Genomic DNA, 22,263 nt, shown 5'->3' on the forward strand with positions numbered 1-22,263 from the left:
CGTGTACTAAGACCGAAGGAAAATGAAAAGTTGTGGTTTTCTAGGCTGATATGGCTAGGAACTATACTCTCATTCAGGCGTAATAATCAAGGAACTTTGCTGCCGTTCCATGGCTGCAGCAGTGCAATGATATTACGCAGCGCCTGTGAGCCCCTGCTTGCACAGGGAACGTGCCTTGCAACCATGGAGACGTATGTGAGAGACGCTGCGTAATATCATTGCGCCTGCTGCAGCCATGAGACTGACATTTTAAGTGTTGACAATATAAGCATTCAACTGCTTTAGCCTCAGGGGAACAGTAACATCACCTGTTTAGGCTGTACTGGTTATTTCAGCAGTTTTGTGATCTGTATATTCTTTATGCAAAGACATAACCATAATGTTATTAGGAAACACTAACAGAAGAACTTCTTCTTTGGTTTGTATTATGAGCCAATGACACACATGATGTGTGTATAATCTGAACTCTTGACCATGTGCTGATGGTAAGTGATCTCTCTTTATTAAACACACGCACACACACACAGGCCCTAAACCTAGCTTTTCCTTTGTTTTATTCCTCATTCTCCCGTTTGTCAATTTAAAAGAATTGTGTATGATTTTTAACAGACAACTTTTTAATAGACATGTGACCTAACATGTGTTCTAACTTTTTCCTGTTCTCTTATATGTTTTCGCTGTCTCATAAATATCCATCTTTCTCTCTGTAGAAGAAAATGATGATCATGCTTTGCTGTGTGATTCTGGGGATTGTTGTGTTTTCTTACCTGTACAGCTTCTTTTCTTAATGGTAAGCATTCAGATTAAATATATAGTATTCATATGTAAGAGAAATTGCAAGGTGTGGAGTCAACGGCCTAATTACAAAGAAGTTTTGAATAATTTCCCTTCAAACTAAAATTCCATGGAATGATACTCCAGTATCATCATATTATCTTGGGTAAACAAATGAACACAAGATCACTGACATGTATTCACATATATAATGAAGGTACATTTGAAAAGAAAGGCTATATAGTTAATTCAGGATAATTGAGACATTTTTCCCAGTCACCTCAATTTACCTGAACTAACCCTATAAATGTTGTTATTAAAGGTGCAATATGTAAAATTTTTTATTCAAAACAAGGGCGTTGCTTGATGACGTCAAGTTTGAGCACAGAATCTTGGGACATGTGGTCTTCACCTCAACAGATGGTGAAAAAATAATCGGGAAGAAATCATGTTTATGGATGCGATTATTAACGTTACTGTAGTGTGAAGCAGAGCATGACCGAGTGTTGTGGGAGCTGAACGAGGCCGCTAGAGCAATTGCGCAACACACGCCACGAGCAGCAGAACTTTTATTATGACACAGTCGCCGGCTCTGCTTCCGCTTTTCCGGTCATGAGTATGAGGTAACAGTTCTGTTTATCATATTAGATACATTTGAGTGTTGAAAATGTTATGTTACTCTGTGTGTTCGCTTGGCGGCTGCTGTGAGACACTGTTACACACTACAGTAAGATATTGATATTAGAATATCATATTAAATGCTGGATGCTTGTGTTGATAAATGGCATGTAATTAATTTTAAAACGTATTGTATGATGGAGAAAATTCTGTGTTACTGTTACTTAAAATAAAGCTGCATCTGATTATGCTATGTTAGTTACTTCACAAAATAGTGTTTTTCCGCTGAGGCATGGTAAAGCACGGTACTCGCAAAAAATCAAGAAAATTAGATTTAAACAATAAGATTAAATGCGTTGAGCTATATAACAATAGTTTTCTGTCTATAGATATCAAAACAGTTGTTCCCTTGTCTATTAAAACATGTAAATATTAAAGCATCTTTGGTGTTTCCATGGTTTCTACAAAATAAAACCGGAAACCGAGGGTAACGCGGGTATGACGCAATTGACAGGCGACTCCTCACACGTCCCGGAGCCATGGTTAAAATTGCAATTTTCTCACGATTTACAAATAGTTGGGAACATTTGGGATATTGTAAGTACTCAAGTGAACAAAATATATAACACTGGCCTGGTGGTTTTGGAATATTTTACGACAAAATTCATACATATTGCACCTTAAAAAATTGCTCAATCTGTGTGCTCCTCTCGATTGTCACTCTTACTATCTTTCAGGCTGAAATGTCCCCGAGATCATGCTCAGCCAGCTCCGCTTATATCTCCTGCTCCACTTCTCCTCAGTTTGGTTCATGATTCCAAGAGATGTTTACTGCTCTTCTTCAACCAGACAAACCCCCACACAGACCACACGAGTGACTGGAGACCAGCGCCCCCTGCCGCACAACAACAACAACACTTCTGTACTGATTGCTTCTCAAACAAGGACAATTATTAAAAGAAAGGAGCCGAGAGATATTTTTTCTTTTTCTTTGTGTTTTTTTTTTGTCTGTTTAGTTTTTCTCATAGTCATATGTCTTATAGTCTAATAGGAATAAAACTATTATTGTTTGGTTGTATGTGTTTGTGTTGCAGTGTTTTTAACTAGTAAAATACACGTCTTTTGAATACTTCAATAAGGGATTGTTGTCTGTCATGTGTTATGTATCTATCTATTAAAACAAGACATTAAGAAAACGTTTTTTGTTGTAATTTGTTCTAATAGACAGGGGTTTTTAGTCTTAGAAAGACATTTTGTTTGACGTGGATTTAATCCCCAAATGCGACCAATCAGGGTTCAGACACCCTTGGATGTTCTTGAATGATGGCAGGTGGCTTTTGACTCGACTGTTTTACAAGACAATAAATATTATAATGCCTTCGTTTAATCCTCTTCTTACGAATTGCAGGTGGTTACAGAAAAAAATCAACCAATAAGTTTTTGGATATTATATGCGCCCAACAAAAATAGTCTTTCCACTAATAGGCTGCTATAATTTCACTCCGCAGCCAATAAACCGCCCGTTACAAGCAACAATCCGAACATTTATTGGCTTCCTTCATATAATGAACATACGAGAGGCGTTGACAATAAAAAGCTTCCTTGTGAATGGCGTCGCTCTCGCCCAATCATCTTTCTTCTAATTTACATTACCGATATTTCATTGGCTGTTGATTTCGGGGGCGTGTCGTATGAGTAGATAGTAGTTGTGTGTGTGTATCATGACAATCTGAAAATGGCGGATGAAAGCGGATTGATTTAACTTTATCGTACAAAAATTAAGAATATCAAGTCAAAAACGACACCTTTGCCCAGAATGAATTTGCAGTCCATCAGGATTTTTTAAGCCTGTTCCCAAAAAGCGACTCGTCACTATCGGCAGAAAGCGAAAACTGAAGGCTAGGTATTGTTTAAAGGTCTTTTTTGTTTTGTTTCTAGCAGGCTAACGGGCTAGCGCGGCTTGTCAATGGAAATGCTAGTGGATTAGCCGGTTAGCCTCCACTGTTATGGGCTTGACTTTGCTACTTTAAACTCATCGTATGCTTTTCAGCAACGGAGCCGTCACAACTGAGCCTTTTGTTGAAAATAAGGCAATTTTTAAAGTTGAATTATATTAACATTATTGGTTCTCGGTCAAAAGTAGTGCAGCGTTCGCTCAGGCTAGCAGCTTCAGACTAGTGGAGCTTTAACTGTAATAAATGTCAGATATCTGTCACTGTTCATTTACTTTATGAGTAGCGGATGAAAGATATTCGATTGTTTGGCATTGTAGTTTCGTTGTGATTTATTGTTTCAGAAATGGGAAGTTTTTGGGAAGACAACGGAGCATTTAAACAGGCTCTGTTGTCTGATTACATCGTACTGCTGATTATAAAAATCCCATCTCAACGCCTAGTGATCAGCCTACGTAGACAGCATTCATCTCCTTCCTAATTCCCAGAATGCTTTTACATAGGCAGCTCAATAGAGTTTGAGACACATTAACCGGTTGCACTTGATTTCATTCTACTGTATTTAATATAATTTTTTCCTTCTTCTGAAATTAAGCGTTTGAGCGTGTCTTGATGACTAAATATTCTATGGAGTATAGTTTATGCAACTGTTGTTAAGTAAGTGATCAAGAGGTGCTCTAAAATTAAGTCGTGTTTCTTTAGTGTTGGTGATTGTCTAGTGGTCTTCCATTCAAGCTGATTTCAGCTGCATTGATTCATTAATGCAGTTATACTCGCTGCACCTGATGTCGTTTGTTATGAGCGTCTGCAAGCAACGCTCTTGTAATTTATTCATTCATTTTTTCAGAGCATGGAAGAGGAGAGTTCACGTTATAGCAAACGCCTGGTAAGTTTCACATTTACTCAACGGCTATTATGCAAAGCAAATTGCTGTCTAGGGAACATTTGTGTGTAGTTTTAACCGAGATGTAATGAGGTTATACTGCCGACAGCTGGCGCTCTAGGCCTGACGTCACACCCGAGGAGTTTGTTGATATTATAGTGAACACGCCTAAAGGAAGAGACTGTCAAAACCTCACTCATATGTTATCACAAAGTGCCACAACAACAGTAAAAATTTGTTTAAATATTTGCTTTAAATGGGGATCCACCCTTTCTGATGTTCATATGGCCTAGAAAGTTCTCATAGTGCATCTAAAAGATAGGAAAGTGTCTGTTCACATCAGTGTGCTGTAGTTAAAGATAATATTTTTATCAAAGCCTATCTGCCCAGAAATATGAATTTAGCAAAAATGGCCTTTAAATTTCTATATAAGGGTGAGTTTTGTTTCCTCAAGTTCATATAATTGTGTATTCCGTTTTCAGCGGACTGGCACACGGCGGCGTTACCAGGATGATGGAATTTCAGATGATGAGATTGAAGGGAAGAGGTCCTTTGACCTTGAAGAGAAACTCCATTGTAACCGTTACAACTCGGATCTGGTCAAAATTATGGATGGGAAAGGTGCGTGTTAAACCCGTTTAGTTTCAGCACTGACTTATGTGCTGAGTTTTGGTTCCTCTTATTCTGGCTAACCATATTGTGAGATTTTTCTTTACCACTGCCACCTTTGCTTTCGGTTGTGAGGCAGCATTTTCTGTAAAGCTGCTTTGAAACACTTTAAAGGTGCCCTAGAACGTTATTTCACAAGATGTAATATAAGTCTAAGGTGTCCCCTGAATGTATCTGAAGTTTCAGCTCAAAATACCCCATAGATTTTATTTTAATAAATTTTTTTAAACTGCCTATTTTGAGGCATCATTAAAGGAACACTCCACTTTTTTTGAAAATAGGCTAATTTTCCAACTCCCCTAGAGTTAATCAGTTGAGTTTTACCGTTTTCGAATCCATTCAGCCGATCTCCGGTTCTGGCGGTACCACTTTTAGCATAGCTTAGCATAGTTCATTGAATCTGATTAGACCGTTAGCATCGCGCTTAAAAATGACCAAAGAGTTTTGATATTTTTCCTATTTAAAACTTGACTCTTCTGTAGTTACATCGTGTACTAAGACCGGCGGAAAATGAAAAGTTGCGATTTTCTAGGCTGATATGGCTAGGAACTATACTCTCATTCAGGCGTAATAATCAAGGAACTTTGCTGCCGTATCATGGCTGCAGCAGTGCAATGATTTTACGCAGCGTCTTTCACAAACGTCTCCATGGTTGCAAGGCACGTTCCCTGTGCAAGCAGGGGCTCACAGGCGCTGCGTAATATCATTGCACTGCTGCAGCCATGGAACGGAAGCAAAGTTCCTATATTATTACGCCGGAATGAGAGTATAGTTCCTAGCCATATCAGCCTAGAAAACCACAACTTTTCATTTTCCGTCAGTCTTAGTACACGATTTAACAACAGAAGATTCAAGTTTTAAATAGGAAAAATATCAAAACTCTGGAGTGTTCCTTTAACTATGCACTGATTCAGCGCACGGCCCCTTTAAATCCCCCCGAGCTCTTGACTATAATACAATGCATAAACAAAGTTCACACAGCTAATATAACCCTCAAATGGATCTTTACAAGATGCTTGTCATGCATGCATCGAATCATGTGAGTATAGTGTTTATTTGGATGTTTACATTTGATTCTGAATGAGTTTGATAGTGCTCAGTGGCTAACGACTAATGCTACACTGTTGGAGAGATTTATAAAGAATGAAGTTGTTTATGCATTATACAGACTGCAAGTGTTTAAAAATGAAAATAGCGACGTTCTCTTTTGTCTCCGTGAATACAGTAAGAAACGATGGTAACTTTAACCACATTTAACAGTACATTAGCAACATGCTAACGAAACATTTAGAAAGACAGTTAACAAATATCACTGAAAATATCATGTTATTATGGATCATGTCAGTTATCATTGCTCCATCTGCCATTTTTCGCTATTGTCTTTGCTTGCTTACCTAGTCTGATGAATCAGCTGTGCACAGATTTAGACGTTAATACTGCCTGCCCTTGTCTAATGCCTTGAACATGGGCTGGTATATGCAAATATTGGGGCAGTACATTAATGATCCCGACTGTTATGTAACAGTCGGTGTTATGTTGAGATTCGCCTGTTCTTCGGAGGTCTTTTAAACAAATGAGATTTACATAAGGAGGAGGAAACAATGGAGTTTGAGACTCACTGTATGTCATTTCCATGTTCTGAACTCTTGTTATTTAACCAAGGTATGCCAAGGTAAATTCAATTTTCCATTCTATGGCACCTTTAAATTGTAAAAAAAAAAAAAAAAAAACTGATTTACAGCACATTTGGAGATAAGTTAACTGTGTTGTTCTTTGCAGACTTCACCTTGGAGTACATCCAACAGGAGGGACTCCGGGACCCCATTATCTTTAAGAAAGCAGATGGCCTTGGCATAAAGTATTGCTTATTTCATCATGCCAGATTGTACAGCTGTTTGCTCCTCTTTATCACATGAAACTTGTCAACCCTTAATATTATCTGTCTTTTGTAGGATGCCTGACCCGGACTTTAGTGTCAGTGATGTGAAATTGTTTGTGGGTAAGAAGAGAATTTTTTGATCTTCTCACACTTTTAATATTTTTAGTATCAGTGACAGCTGCAAATATTCACTCCCCTACCTTTACTCCCATAGGCAGTCGCAGGATGGTCGATGTGATGGATGTGACCACTCAAAAAGGCATTGAGATGTCAATGGGTCAGTGGAGGAGATACTACGAAACGCCGCCATCTGAGCGTGAAAAGCTGTACAATGTCATCAGCCTTGAGTTCAGTCACACAAAACTAGAGCATCTAGTCAAGAGACCTGCCTCAGTACGTGCACACTCAAATAGTGGTCCATTTTTGCTGATTAATCTGTGCTAGTAACAGCTTTTAAAATGGGTGGATACTGACAAAAGTGAAAGTGAAATCAGCTAATAATGGTTTTTATTATTATGGAGGGTTATAGAGTGCATAATTATGAGTTCAGGTTGTGATAAAGACACAACCTGAACTCTTATTGCATGAGCTCTTCTCAAACAAAAATACCTTTTTGTGTCTGCGAGAACAGTTTCTTCACGTGTTGGCTTGTGTTTTCATTAGGTTGATATGATTGACTGGGTGGACAACATGTGGCCACGTCATCTTAAAGAAAGACAGAGAGACTCCACGAATGCCATTATAGACATGCAGTACCCTAAAGTACAGAAGTAAGTTTTCATTTTGTTCACTCATACAAGTAAGTGTAAATCCATGGCTAGCTGTGATTTTAAACTATTTTAATGTACGACGTGGAGGCAAAGAACCATCCAACGTGAAGTGGAGTGCATTCAGGTAATTTAATGCACAGCTAGCCGTGGATTATCCCACTCATACCACGATCATTTGCCAGCATTGACAAATTAAATCTGACATTGTTTTTTGCAGTTGAATATTTGATCGGAAGGGTAAAAATTAGTTATTTTTGTCAGTTATGGCTTGTTAGATCTAGCATTCTGCCTGCTTTGAATCAGACGCTGATGTAGTGCAGTAAGGTTACATTTATTTTAATGAATTATAGAGAGAGAGATGTGTGTGAATTTTGTGCAGCGTATCTCTCTACTAACAATGAAGCTGTAAGTTTAATTCAAAACCAGTGAATTTATCCCTTTGTTTCTGAGAAATATAATGTAGGGAAGCAATGGCAGCAGTGTCTCTACTAATAGCGAAACTGTAAGTTTACCTACTTCAAGAACTGCATGGTTATTACTTCGCTGGTGAGAAATGTTGTGTAGCTTGTAAGTTGCTAAACTATTTTACTGATTAATTCATTAGAGCAGCGCTGACAAAACGTTTCTGTGCGAGTGTGTGTCCGTACTATATCTGTGCACGTTTGAGTGAGAAAGATAGTGGGAGAAAGAGTATGCGCTTTCAGGAAATAATAAAACATATTGTGTCAAACCATGACAGTGATTTGTCATTTTCATCCAATTGTTTACTATATTTAATTGCTTGGTCAGTGTCATTGTGGGTTTTGTTTCTTATGCGGTTGTAGGCTGTAAGGACCTTTTGAAATAACTGAAAACATTTGGTGAAGTGATAAGGAACTGCAATGCGGTCAAGACCTGCCTAGAACTACTTTAGCCGTGCATTTCCCTGAAAATAATTGCACAGCTTAAAACCTTCGTCAACCTTCATCAGATTCAAGCATTCAACAGCCCTTTAGTATAAACTGTTTTAATGCAAACCTTCCAGCCAATCAGAAACGAGTATTCGGACATGGAGTAATTCCATTTAAACTTTTTGTTTTAATACTAGGGCAACATGAGCTTGATTTGTGAAGATTGTTCATACCAGTCGTGTGTTTTTCAGGTATTGTTTGATGAGTGTTGAAGGATGCTTCACAGATTTCCACATAGACTTTGGTGGTACATCAGTCTGGTATCACATCCACAAGGGAGGGAAGGTGAGTGGTGTCTTAAAGGTACAACACTATGTAATGTGTGCAGACTGAGTTCAGAATGAAACACAAGCTCACTCCTCACTGAATACTGTACAACATTAACGGAAATAGTATGTGAAATGGAATCCAAAATGTGGTACTAAATATTTCAAACAGTGTTACATTACATTGTGACCTCAACTTGATTAAGAAAGCTAACATGACTGTAAATATTTAGAGTCCAGTGGTCAAGCTGGAAATGAAAGGTCAGGTCCAGCACATTGCATTGTGGGATATGATATTGCATGCAGCATGTTCTGTTGTATACTGCATATTTTGGCAATGTAATAGGCCATCTGGGTATTCCTGCATATAGATAATGCATACATTGCTAGCAAGCTATTCCAAACATACACTATGGTTCAAAAGTTTGGGGTTTAGGTTGGTAATGATTACAATACAATACAACAAAACAATGCAATTTGAATATATCAATGTAATTTATTCCTGTGATGTCAAAACTGAATTTTCACTCCAGTCTTCAGTGTCACATGATCTTTTAGAAATCTTTCTAATATGATTTGCTGCCCAAGAAACATTTCTGATTATCAATGTTGAAAACCGTTATGCTGCTAATATTTTTGTGGAAACTGATGTATTTTTTCAGGATTCTTTGAATATAAAGTTCAAAAGAACAACATTTTTTTTTTTTTAAAAATGGAAATCTTTTGTAACATCATAAATGTCTTTACTGTCACCTTATTATTCACTTTTAAAAAAACTTACTGATCTCAAACTTTTAAAGGGTAGTGTAGCTAGAGATTCTTGCTCTCTTAGCACTTAAAAACCATTAAATGTGAGAGAATCTTTCTTCGCTCTAATTGCTGTCAAGTACTGTATGATTGTTTTTTTTTTTTTTTATTGGCCTCTCCCTGTCAAATCCTCTTGTTTCCTGTAATTGCAGCATTTATAAGCCTATGTGTTAATCTATCCCTCTGGTATTTTATAATTACCTGACCCTATTGACCTTGTTGTGCTGAATGATCTCAGGTGTTCTGGCTAATCCCACCCACACCTCAAAACTTGGAGCTCTATGAGAACTGGGTGTTGTCAGGGAAGCAAGGTGACATCTTTCTTGGCGATAAAGCCACCGCATGCCAACGGATTGATCTAAAGCAAGGCTACACATTCATGATCCCCTCAGGTACACATGTGGAATCTTATGATGCTTTAATTGCTTTAGCTAGGAACATCGCTGGGTTTTCTGAGAGTAAACCACTGTGGGTTTTTTTTTTTTTTTTTTTTAAATGTAGGGTGGATCCATGCAGTGTACACTCCGATGGATACTCTGGTGTTTGGGGGTAACTTTCTCCACAGCTTTAACATTCCCATGCAGCTCAACATTTACAACATTGAGGACCGCACACGGGTGAGCACTCATACACAATCACACGCTTGATTATTCCACCATTACCCATTTGTAAACTGTTTCCGACTGTCTCGATGGTTTATCCGTACAGGTCCCTGCTAAGTTCCGCTACCCTTTCTACTTTGAGATGTGTTGGTACGTGTTGGAGCGTTACTTGTACTGTCTGACCAACACGTCTCACCTCACACCTGAGTTCCAGAAGCACTCACTGGGCATTGGTCAGTACACATCCTTTTTATATATTGCTGTGAATGTATACAAGAACGTATCAGTTAGGGGTGTAATGGTACATACGTCAGTTTTGATGATTGTTGATATCTGCACGCAGATGTTCCTCATGGGCAACGATTATAACAATGCTGCATTAGTTCGATACACATGCGTGCCAAACCAAAAGACCCATACTAAATATTCGTCCTGAAAATGTGTGTACCATTACACCCCAACATCAACCGCAATTAAACTAGCATGTCTGTTTTGTGCTTCACAGGGCTGAAGAAGGAAGATGTGATCAAACAAGGAGGAATTGACGGTGATGCAGGAAGTGAAGAGAAAGAGGATGTGGAGGTGAAGGAGGAGCCTGAGGATGAGGCAGCACTCACTCTTCCCGCTCGTCCAGGGGTGAAAGTTCACCTGACGCCCTTTGAGCTGGAGGGATTGTGGGAATTACTGCATAAGTTGGAGGATTTGCCAGCACACAAGAAATGTGTTCCAGCAGGCATCAGAAATGCTCCAGCACTGCTCAGTGACATACGGGTACTAACATAAAAGCCATGTGGCCATAGAAATATTGTTGCCTTAAAAAAATGCACATTGATTTTTTTTTTTTTTTTTTTTCTTTTCTTTCTTTCTTTCTGCCCCAACAGAAGCTGCTAGAGGAACATGCCAATGATGACCCCAAATTGTCTTACACTGGAAAACCAATTGTCAAATGGCCCAAAAGGGTAGGTTATTCACTTGTTCTGTGATCACTGTTCTTACAGCACAGACCAGCAAGTTGAAGTAAAATGTATTCTGTGTATCTGCAGCCCTCGTGGTATCAGCCGCCACCGCCGCCTCTGTCTCTGCTTTACCGCCCACGTGCTCCCGGTTCAGGCTCTGTGATGCCACCGGTTCCTCGGCCCGTGAAGCCGTCTTCCTCCATCTCAGCTCTGAGACGCAGACGTGTACGCTGCAAACGCTGTGAGGCCTGTCTGCGCATTGAGTGCGGCGACTGCAACTACTGTAGGGATATGAGGAAGTTTGGAGGACCTGGCAGACTCAAGAAGAGCTGTGTTCTTCGACAGTGTCTTGCAGTGAGTATCTGTGTTCAGTAGGGCTAGGCGATATATCGCATGCGATTGTCACGCGCATTTTGTCAGTAAAACTGACAAGCTACGCAATATCACGTTCATTATCGAAGGCGATTCATCTGCGATAATGAAGGTGATATTGCATAGCTTTTCAGTTATCTTTGGTTCTGTCTATTTAATGGCGCTCCATTTGAAAGCAGGTGATGGCGATTTCGCGGTAATCAGGGAACCGGCTTTACTGACAAAATGCGTGTGACAATCGCTTGCGATATATCGCCCAGCCCTAGTGTTCTGTGTTAGTCATTAATTAAATTACTGATATTACTGAAAATTTAGTTCAAGTTTTGACCATTAAATTTACAGAAAAAAAAATTGGGGTCAGTAAGATTTTTTTTTTTCTTCTTCTTCTTTTTCAGTAACACATTAAATTGATCAAAAATGACGGATAAGACATATGATGTTACAAAAGATTTTTTAAAAATGCTGTTCTTTTGAAAATACAAAAATATGTATCACTGTTTCCACAAAAATATTAATCCGCTTAGCTATTTTCAACATTGATAATAAGAAATGTTTCTTAACCAGCAAATCAGCATATTAGAATGATTTCTGAACGATCATGTGACACTCAAGACTGGAGTAACGATGCTGAAAATTCAGCTTTGATCACAGAAATAAATGATCTTAACATGTATATTAAAATAGAATTTTTAAATTGTAATATTTCATCATAACCTTTTTTTACTGCATTTACTGTAATGCAGCCTTGGTGAGACTTTAAAAAATACATATAAAAAAAAATCTTAACCCAAACTTTTCAGTGGCAATGTATATATAATTGTGCACATTGTCAATTAAAATTCAACAAAAATTGTTTGTTGTATCTCACACTTGTTCTGTTTCTAGCCGGCGCTACCTCTTACTGCAGTATGTGCCATATGTAAGGAAGGCTATCAAGAGTCTGAAGACTTTGAGTCCGTCCAGACGCTCATGGAATGCTCCGAATGCGCTCAGATCACTCATCCAGAATGTATAAAGGTACATGTACGTGTGTATCCTGCATCTCAATTTTATGGAATTAGTGGTTATATGTACTGTTATGTTAATGCAACTTGTATATTGCAGGTACCCGGAGAGGGTGTTATCAATAAGGACCTTCCCAGTTGTTGGGAGTGTCCAAAATGTGTCCAGGGCAAGAAAACAGAGGTATTCTTTCTGCTTTTGGCAGCTGACCTTTTTAAATCGCAACATGTCATTTAGTTTCAACAGGCCTTTGCTTGAATGACTTCACATATAATTAGATCTGAAGACTAATTTGATAGTGATTGTGTGTTTTATTGGTATTAGTCTTCCAGTAGTAGTGACGAGGAGACGGCGTCCAATGGCGGTCGCTTGTCTGGTACTCCAGCTAAGCGAGCATACAGAGAGGGAATTGGGGTGGGGGGCTTGCGTATAGGGCGCAGAGGTCGCCCGCCCCTCTCCACCTCCACCCCGCCTCTGACCCGCTCCAGACGGCAACCGCCCCCTTCCCAGAGACTCCTGCTGCAACACCAGCAAAACAGGAAGAGAGCAGGGGCACTGGAGTTACAGCTCAGGAAAAGAGTAAGTATACAAATGTTTCACAGATATCAGATTTGGAGATGCGCTATAGCCGCATTTCCATTCCAGGAACTTTCCTCAGAAACTAGGAACTTTGGGGTGGTACTCGACTGCAGGGACCAGCGTCTAAATTAAGTTCCGGGTAAAATTTCCCCCTCACAAAGTCCCTGCTCACGAGGTAGTACTCTTTTAAAGTTCAGGAACTTTTGGCGGTGGAACTTGGACGCTGAACATGCTGATTGGTTGAGTTCATGCAGCATTTTGATTGGCTGACTCCCATGCAGCATTTTATTTCAACTGCCATTTTTAAAAGTGTGTTGCGGTGTGTGCAGTAAGAGTTGATTGGAATTTGAATCCATAAATTGAGTTTAAAAATATGACCCATGGACTGACCACAAGGTATAGGCTTTATTAGGCGAAATCCAGTGGGAACTGGAAAGTCGTGCGTAGTCCTACGTAACCAGACTAATCTTTACGGTACTTTAGACTGCTTTAGAAACGCAGACAGCAACAGGTCTAGGGGAAGAAGTTCCTGGGACAAATTATTCTGTGTTATTTCAGTGAAAACTTTTTAATGTTTTTGAAAGGAATCTCTTATGCTCATCCAGATTGTTTGTCATCAAAAATACAGTAAAAACACAAACAGTAATATTGTGAGATATTATTACAATTTAAAATAACTTTTTTTCTATTCTATTTTAAATATTCTTTTTCCTGTGATGGCAAAGCAGAATTTTCAGCATCTTTACTCCAGATTTCAGTCACTTGATCCTTCAGAAATCATTCTAATATGCTGCTCAAGAAACATTGGTAATAATAATAATAATAATAATAATAATAATAATAATAATAATAATAATAATAATAATAATAATAATAATAATAAATGTTGAGATGCTTAATATTTTTGTGGAAACCGGCCCCTAAATGTCACTCGAAACAAGCTGCGTTTCCTCCGAAATTACCCAGAAAAATTTGTTTCAGGAACTTTTTTTACCTCCCAGACCTGTTGCTGTCCGCGTTTCCATCACAGTCTAAAGTCCTGCGAAGATTAGTCTGGTGATGTAAGAATATGCCAGTTCCCACTGGATTTTGTCCTCCGCATGTAAGCTTAATAACGCCTGAACCTCGTCGTCGGTCCATCTGTGGTATTTTTAAACTCCACTGTTGATTCGAATAGCAAACAAGTCTTACCGCACACACCATAACATTGAGTTATGGTTCTGAAACTTTGAAAAAGTACTACCTCGTGAGCAGGGACTTTCTGAGGGGGAAATTTTTACCCAGAACTTTTAGACCTTGGTACACACAGAGTACCACCCCAACTTCTTGGAAAAAGTTCCATCGGTGGAAACGCGGCTATAAAGGACTCTGGTTGGTCTAATGCTCACTTCCTGTCTATGTGGGTGGTTCTTGGCCAAAATAAGCTGCAACGTGGATCAGGCTTTCTGATGATTGTCAAACGACATCAGTCTAATGTAATGCTGCATGTCTGATTTCTGAATTTCTGTTGCAGATAAAATTGGAAAGGAACAAAATCCTCCAGTCGGTGAGTGTTTTGAGCCTATAACATCTGCTTCCCTCATCGCAGCGCATCTGTAATCATGCTTATGCCATTCTCACGTGCTCTCTCTGTCACTCTCGGCTGTGCTTTCGTTCTCTCTATTTCTGTCTGTCTCTCAGACCAGTTCGTCTGTCTCTCTTTCTCCAAAGCTCCTGCGTCAGCGGAGTCTGGAGAGAGGGGGTGTAATCAGAGCAGGACCTGGCCGGAGTATTTCCCGTGGCCGAGGGATGTCATCCTGTCGCGGAAGAGGGGTACGACTACGTGGCGGTGGAAGAGGTGGAGGTCTGAGAGAAAGAATGGAGACGGAAGTAGAAAGAGATGATTCTGTGGAAGAAGAACAGGAGGAAAGGAAAGAGAACGGACAGTATAATGGTAAAGAGAACCGTCCTCAGAGACGAGGCGTTAAAGCAGGTGAAGACGAGAACAGCGACAGTCATCGAAACGGAGAGAGCGAGGGGAGCAGCGAGGGAGGAGAGCCGACTCCGTCTGATACTTCTGTGGTGCTAAATGATGATGTCAGAGGCCAGGGGTCCTGCGTCACGGTGACGTTACAGCCATCGAGAGGTCGGCGCGACCCAAGCGCCATTGTTCCCAAATTGGAAGCCAACTTGTCTTCTAGAAGCCTTCCGCAAAACCACAAAGCCCTGCTCCGTCCCCCATTGAGAAATGGCGCCCCTCGCTCAGACAGTCCTCATTCGCCTGTGGACAGATTGCACCTAAACAAATCACCTCTTTCATCATCACACACTCTGACGAGGAGCACATCGAAACACTCACACGTGGTGCGGAGTCTGAGATCAAACTTTAAAGGCTCCCCTCACCGGCTAACTCGAGAGAGAATTGGGAAAAAGGCTCGATCGGAAAGGGCAAAGTCATCCGACTCCTGTCCCAGTTCCACCTTACGGCCCTCGCCGGAGCAGAACGGAGGGAACGAGCCAGGCTGGGAGAGAGAGGTTTGGGTGTCCGTGTTCCGCTACTTGACCCGTGCAGAGCTGTGCGTTTGCATGGCCGTTTGCAAGAGTTGGTACAAATGGTGAGTGCACAATCAACCTGTTCCTGTGGCTGTTACAAAATGGAGCTACCTTGTTTACCGTTTACATAGGCAGCTTCCTTCTAAATTGGCATACCAACTGAAATGAAAATGATTTGGGGTTTCGTAATTCCAAAAACCTAATAGTTCCTTTTTTTTATTAAAATCTCCAGGTTTGAAATATTACTGTTGTATTATTTCAGTGTAAAATAATAAAATTGAGTATTTACTACAACAACAACAACAAAAACCCTCAGGAAGCACTTAAAGATTCTCTTGTTGATAACAGCTGATTTATAAGTACTTCTCATTGCATGTTTGGGAAGATGGTTGGTGCATGACCTGCTCTGAGAGGTTGAAAACAGCGGATCATTAGCTGCTCATGTGTAAAAGAATACAGTGATGTGCTTTACTCAGAAACACAGTGCGTATCTTTAATTAAACACAGCTGTTGTGATTTGATAATTGCAGTATTTTTATTAATTGTGCAGTGTTTGGAGTTTCAACATTTCTCTTGTTTTGTCAGCCAAGAGAGGTTTTGGATTTTTGTGGCAGTGCATTCTGTGATTACCTTCATCATATATATATATATATATATATCTTTTAAAGGGTTAGTTCACCCAAAAAAGAAATTTCTGCCATTAAGTACTCGCCCTCATGTCGTCCCAAACCCGTAAGACCTTTGTTTGTCTTCGCAATACAAAGATATTTTTGATGAAATCCGAGGGATTCTGATCCACACTTGGGCAACAACATTGCACCTTTTGTGGTCCAGAAAGGTACTAAAGACATCATTAAAACCTTCGATGTGACCTCATTGGTTTAACCTTAATATTATGAAGTGAAGAGAGTACTTTTTGTGTGCAAAAAGAAAACAAAAAAAAAAATGACTTTATTCAACAAATTCATCTGTCCCCTGTCATGCTGCTACTGTTTTCATTGCAGAGCTTCAATGTTTACATCCGAACGGTGGCTCAATGTTGGCCGCCTCTGACCACATGAGCAGCACGATGCATGCGTGTGGTGCTGATTCAGGAGCCAGCAGATCCAGTCGATACTGAGCCGTCATTCGGACGTAAACACTAAAGCTCTGCGACGAAAATAGAGTAGCAGTATGACAGGGGAATTTGTGCGCAAAAACAACAAATTTATTCAACAAAGTATTCTCTTCACTTCATACTATTACGGTTGAACCACTGTAGTCACGTTAACAATTTTATTGATGTCTTTAATAACTTTCTGGACCTCAGAATGTGCAATGTTGTTGCCTATGTGTGGATCAGATACCCTCGGATTTCATCAAAAAATATCTTAATTTGTGTTCTGAAGACAAAGGTCCTATGGGTTTGGGACAACATGAGGGGGAGAACTTAATGGCAGGTGGACTAACCATTTAAATGTTTCCAATGGAGGCAACTCAATGTTGTGAAACAAAGCAAAGGTATGTGTTTATTTTAATACTGTGGTGTTGATATAGGGGCTGTGACAAGCGTTTATGGACGCGGATCAGTCTGAGCCAGTGCCGCTCTATAAGTCCACAGGCCCTCACAGGCATCATCAAACGGCAGCCTGTCACACTGGACCTCTCCGGGGCCAACATCTCCAAGAAGCAGCTCAGTTGGCTCATCAATCGCCTGCCAGGTACGTGTTCGCACATTCCCACTGCGTCTGTTTTAATACACAGTGCTATATAATATTATAAACGGTCTGCTCTCTCACAGGCCTTAAAGATCTGGTGCTATCAGGGTGTAATTGGGCATCAGTTTCCGCACTGAGCTCTCCAAGCTGTCCTTTACTGCGCTCTTTAGACCTGAGCTGGGCAGACGGAGTCAAGGACGCTCAAATCAGGGATCTGCTGAACCCACCAGGTAATAAGTCATTTTTATTCATTAAGTTTTCCTGTATTACTTGAAATTAGGAGTGTGTGATATTGATTCTGGGATTTGTAGATGACGATAATGAGACTATAATTAGCTTATTGTGTTTTGGTGCTGGTACATTTAGGCCTGTCATGGACAGCTGACTCCCAAAGCTTTTCATATTCTGTGCGGTGGTCACTTCACAACTGTGACAAATTTAATTTTTCACTATGAGTCAATATTTGTCCCCCTAAACTGATTTCAAGTGATTTTTTTTTTTTACATTTATGAGGGTATTTTTTTTCTAACCTTAGTAGATGTATGCATCAGCTTTTGTCTTTATTACATTTCATGAATAAATTAAATTAAAATAAGACACTGTTACCAGTTAAATCAGTATCAACAACCCATCTTTGCACTTGCAGACGAGGAATTTGGATGCATTTACACAGTTTAATGCAACTCAGAGGTGGTTTGCATGCATTTACAATGGCATCTTGTTTTAACTGAATATTTAATTATGAATTGGTAATTAAATATTAATTTAATATTATTAAATAACCCCCAGGTTGTGATCGGAATAGTTAGAACTAGAAGTGAGGAGATGGGGTGGTGAAGGGATGCTGATAAACTATCAACGAACAGAGGCAAGTCTGCTGTATATGGGTCATTGACGAATAAGATTTTTAAGTGTAAAAAAACATAATGGAGATATAATTAATTTTAAAGTTTTATTAAGTGTTAATGAGATTTGTTTTTTTATATATAATAAATTAACACTGCATTTATGTTTAACAAGATGGACAAAATTTGTCACCAAAGAAGTCATTCGGCTTAACCAAAATTTCGGTTTTACCGAATGACACTTGGTTATACTGAATGAGGATATTTTCAAAAAATGCTAACAGGCTGATATCTAGCTAGCTAGCAAAAGGACAATCAAACATATTATATTTAGTACAAGTTTTTAAAATATTACAACATTTTCCATCTTTTAATAGTGGTTGAACCGAATGACCTGATGTTTTGGGACTTGCTTATGAGAAAGTGAAAACATGAATTTTTCAAATAGTTAAGAGAGTTAGTTAATTTGCTTCACAACCATGTGGTCCTTTGCAGGTGTCTGAATTATGTCACATCCTGTCACATGATACTGGTCCAAAATGTCCCTTTATATTGGTTACTTCGAATGACATCAACAACTTCTACACATAATTTTAATACCATTTTGCACTGTTGATATATGATGTTATAAAATCATGCCTTTTGGATTCGATCTAGTTGTACTACCTTACATACTTTGGATCTCATATCTTTGTTTTTTATTGGACAAAAAAATGACCCATCATGTCACTGATCCATATATACCTCTTATCGTTAATTGAGTTGATTGAACTGAATGCTCTCCACTCGTGTTAATAAGGTTTATTATCTGAGCGTGTGCCTCCCGAATTTTAATAAAACATTTTGTTCAGTCATTTAATCATTCATTAAACTGATTAACAGAATGTGGATTCATTCAGTAATGAAACACCGCTGTGGTGCTCAGAGACAAAACAGCTCTGCAGTGGGTTCATTTAGAAATTTGTTGACAAAGCAAAAACAGAAAACATTGACAAAATTGTGTGTAAAATGTTGCAATGTTAACTTAATGTTTATCAAGCTCTATAATAAAATCAATGTGACACTTGCAGTCATACTGATAATTAGGGGAAATGGCACTCTTGCTTGCTTAATATTGCTTAATTATATAATCCAATATAAAACAACCGTGAAAATGACTAAAAACGCCTTATGAATGCCAGGCCACTAGTTGGCGATGTCACTTTAAGAAACACTATGCGCCTATAGACTGTACACTTAATAGGCTTGTGCACCGATGTCATGTTTTTATAGTGTACACGAGGCAGTAATTGTATCGTTTCCAAAAACTTGCACTTTAAATCCTGTTTTCAGAAGTTTGCATTTTTCAGGCCCCTAAAACGCCATTGTTGTGTAAATGAATGGCCAAAATGCATAAAGGTTTCCATTTTTGGTTGAAAATGGTGTAATAAACGGCTTCTAAGACACAGGTAAGGGTGTAGGGGTGCATAATATATATCATCTATGTGTCTGTAGGCAGTGATAACCGTTCCCAGATGAAGAATATGCAGTGCTTGTGGCTGTGCGGTCTGGAGGTGACTGAAGCCACGCTGAGGCTGATCATCAGACACATGCCTCTGCTCACACGCCTGGAGCTCTCGCATTGTCCCATCACAGATGGTGCTCTCAACCTCCTCAGCGCAGTGGGCTCCTCCACACGCAACACACTCACACACCTCAGCTTAGCAGGTAAGCGAGTACACATTAACCTGCTTATAGCTGCCAACTTAGCGACGTGTTAAGCAAAAATGATTTCTTCCCTGTTTGATGTCGTCATTAGGTTGCAGCCGCCTGACAGACCGATGTCTGGTGTACCTGCGCCGTTTGTCCTGTCTGTCCGTACTGGACCTTCGCGGCTGCAAAGGTGTCTCGCGGCAAGCATGTGAAAGCTTTATCTCCGAGCTGTCTGTCAATGCCCTCTACTGCCTATCAGATGACAAACTCATCCAGAGGATATCGTAAAAGCTGCCCTTCTCAGGGAGAGAGAGAGACTTTGTGAATATTTGTGTGACTGAGAAGGAACGCAGAGTCCGTATGTGTGTGTGATGGGTTCTGCAGGTCTGTAGGTAGGTTCTCTGTTTGACAGAGGACCAGGTTTCATGTATAGCGGCTTAGGAGGGAGGAGCTCAAAGCATCCAGGGTGGGGCTTATGTATAAATGGATCTGGGCGATGAGTATCCTTTTGTAGTTAACTATTTCCCTTTGTTCTGTGTATACACAAACACACTGCAATTGGCAATCAGATCGGTTCTCAGGCCTGTCATGCCATGGGCTCTTCTATTAAAGAGATCAACAGGTGCTATTCCTCTACAGTTTGTTTTCTATTACAGAGCAGCTTGCTGTCTGCTTTAAAACCTTTGATTCTACTCTGATCCATTGTCACCTAGACACAGATTCATTTATCCTTAGTAGTGTGGAGGTTAGCATTGCATTTCATTTTCTTTTCACCCATCCCCTTACTTTAAATGTCATTTTACTTGAGGAATACCTTTTTGTTCTTAATTCCTCTCCCTCCTTAATACCTGAGAGTATAGAGATATATAAATATATAAACACCCTTGTGTAAATGTATTCCTCTCCTGTAGTAAAACAGAAAAATCTGTAGCATTATAATTATTTTGAGAAACTTTTTCACTTTTTTTTTTTTTTTCAAGAAAATAAAAAAAAAGAAAAATATGAGCTTGAATTGATTTGAATAAGTGAAAATGCTGACAGCTGAAGTTTTGTTGAAAATGTTTACATTTGTTCTTAGTTAACCAATTAAATGTGGGATTACTGGTTTCTAGTTAACTTAAAATACTGGATATAAATTAATTTGTTTAGTGGCATTTAAGACCTAGCTTCTCTGTGTGGTTTGTAGTCATAAAGTTGCACTTGGATTAATTTGATCCTGCCAGATCTCAGACTTCATAAATCCAGCTCACCACAGTCTGATGCTGAATGCTGATAGGTTACATGTTTAGTTCTCAGAAGGGTTTATGTACATCCTAATCTGATGCAATCTGAGCTCATGAAGTTTATAAAAACAGCATCATAACATTCTAATTTTGTCTGGTCCTAAATGACTTCATACATTCAGAACATGATAGCGCCTGATGTGTTTAAATTCAGCACATGATCCTGCTTGATCTTAGAAGGGTTTATGAATTCACCACATGCTTGACTAAACAAGTTTTTAAAATATATTTAAATGTTATTTGGTCTCTGATAAATATGTTTCTGATGCTGTCTGATTTTAGTTAGGTTGTGTGCATGATGCTGGCTAATCTCAGACAAGTTTATAAATTCAGCTCAAGGTGCTGTCTGACCTCAAACGAGTTTATAAATTCAGATCAAGGTGCTGTCTGATTTCAGACGAGTTTATAAATTCAGCTCAAGGTGCTGTCTGATCTCAAACGAGTTTATAAATTCAGCTCAAGGTGCTGTCTGACCTCAAACGAGTTTATAAATTCAGATCAAGGTGCTGTCTGATTTCAGACGAGTTTATAAATTCAGCTCAAGGTGCTGTCTGATTTCAGACGAGTTTATAAATTCAGCTCAAGATGCTGTCTGATCTCAGACGAGTTTATAATTTCAGCTCAAGGTAATGTCTAATCTAGGATGAGTTTATAAATTCAGCTCAAGGTACTGTCTGATCTCAAATGAGTTTATAAATTCAGCTCAAGGTTCTGTCTGATCTCAGATGAGTTTATAAATTCAGCTCAAGGTAATGTCTAATCTAGGATGAGTTTATAAATTCAGCTCAAGGTACTGTCTGATCTCAGACGAGTTTATAAATTCAGCTCAAGGTACTGTCTGACCTCAGCTGAGTTTATAAATTCAGCTCAAGGTGCTGTCTGACCTCAGATGACTTTATAAATTCAGCTCAAGGTGCTGTCTGATTTCAGACGAGTTTATAAATTCAGCTCAAGGTGCTGTCTGATCTCAGACGAGTTTATAATTTCAGCTCAAGGTAATGTCTAATCTAGGATGAGTTTATAAATTCAGCTCAAGGTACTGTCTGATCTCAAACGAGTTTATAAATTCAGCTCAAGGTGCTGTCTGATCTCAGATGAGCTTATAAATTCAGCTCAAGGTAATGTCTAATCTAGG

General features: G+C 39.3%; 1 protein-coding gene across 3 annotated transcripts; it reads left to right on the plus strand.

Moving 5' to 3' along the window:
* Nucleotides 1–3,134: 3,134 nt before the first annotated feature.
* On the plus strand, nucleotides 3,135–20,937 carry kdm2ab (lysine (K)-specific demethylase 2Ab). Of its 3 annotated transcripts, none has more exons than XM_067361318.1 (23): nucleotides 3,135–3,295; nucleotides 4,192–4,230; nucleotides 4,710–4,848; nucleotides 6,676–6,754; nucleotides 6,849–6,895; nucleotides 6,990–7,168; nucleotides 7,439–7,545; nucleotides 8,687–8,780; nucleotides 9,807–9,960; nucleotides 10,070–10,185; nucleotides 10,277–10,403; nucleotides 10,676–10,941; nucleotides 11,052–11,129; nucleotides 11,214–11,480; nucleotides 12,384–12,521; nucleotides 12,603–12,683; nucleotides 12,825–13,079; nucleotides 14,593–14,625; nucleotides 14,760–15,673; nucleotides 17,148–17,311; nucleotides 17,392–17,538; nucleotides 19,648–19,860; nucleotides 19,952–20,937. In XM_067361318.1, the coding sequence occupies exons 2-23, from the start codon at nucleotides 4,195–4,197 to the stop codon at nucleotides 20,131–20,133; spliced, it is 3,816 nt and encodes a 1,271-aa protein (XP_067217419.1). In that variant the 5' UTR covers nucleotides 3,135–3,295; nucleotides 4,192–4,194; the 3' UTR covers nucleotides 20,134–20,937. The 3 variants fall into 3 exon arrangements, with proteins under 3 accessions (XP_067217419.1, XP_067218967.1, XP_067218161.1); XM_067362866.1 differs by having other exon boundaries at nucleotides 14,790–15,673; nucleotides 19,952–20,936; XM_067362060.1 differs by having other exon boundaries at nucleotides 12,384–12,515; nucleotides 19,952–20,936.
* The last annotated feature ends 1,326 nt before the right edge of the window (nucleotides 20,938–22,263 follow it).

The sequence above is a fragment of the Chanodichthys erythropterus genome, chromosome 1, assembly GCF_024489055.1.
Source record: "Chanodichthys erythropterus isolate Z2021 chromosome 1, ASM2448905v1, whole genome shotgun sequence".
Classification (NCBI taxonomy): domain Eukaryota; kingdom Metazoa; phylum Chordata; class Actinopteri; order Cypriniformes; family Xenocyprididae; genus Chanodichthys; species Chanodichthys erythropterus.

Excerpts from the sequence above, each read along its gene's own strand:
- kdm2ab (XM_067361318.1), top strand. The coding sequence starts at position 4,195 with ATGGAAGAGGAGAGTTCACGTTATAGCAAACGCCTG. Across the intron at positions 9,961-10,069 it reads CACATTCATGATCCCCTCAG|GGTGGATCCATGCAGTGTAC; the intron begins GTACACATGTGG and ends TTTTAAATGTAG. Across the intron at positions 15,674-17,147 it reads TGCAAGAGTTGGTACAAATG|GGGCTGTGACAAGCGTTTAT; the intron begins GTGAGTGCACAA and ends GTGTTGATATAG.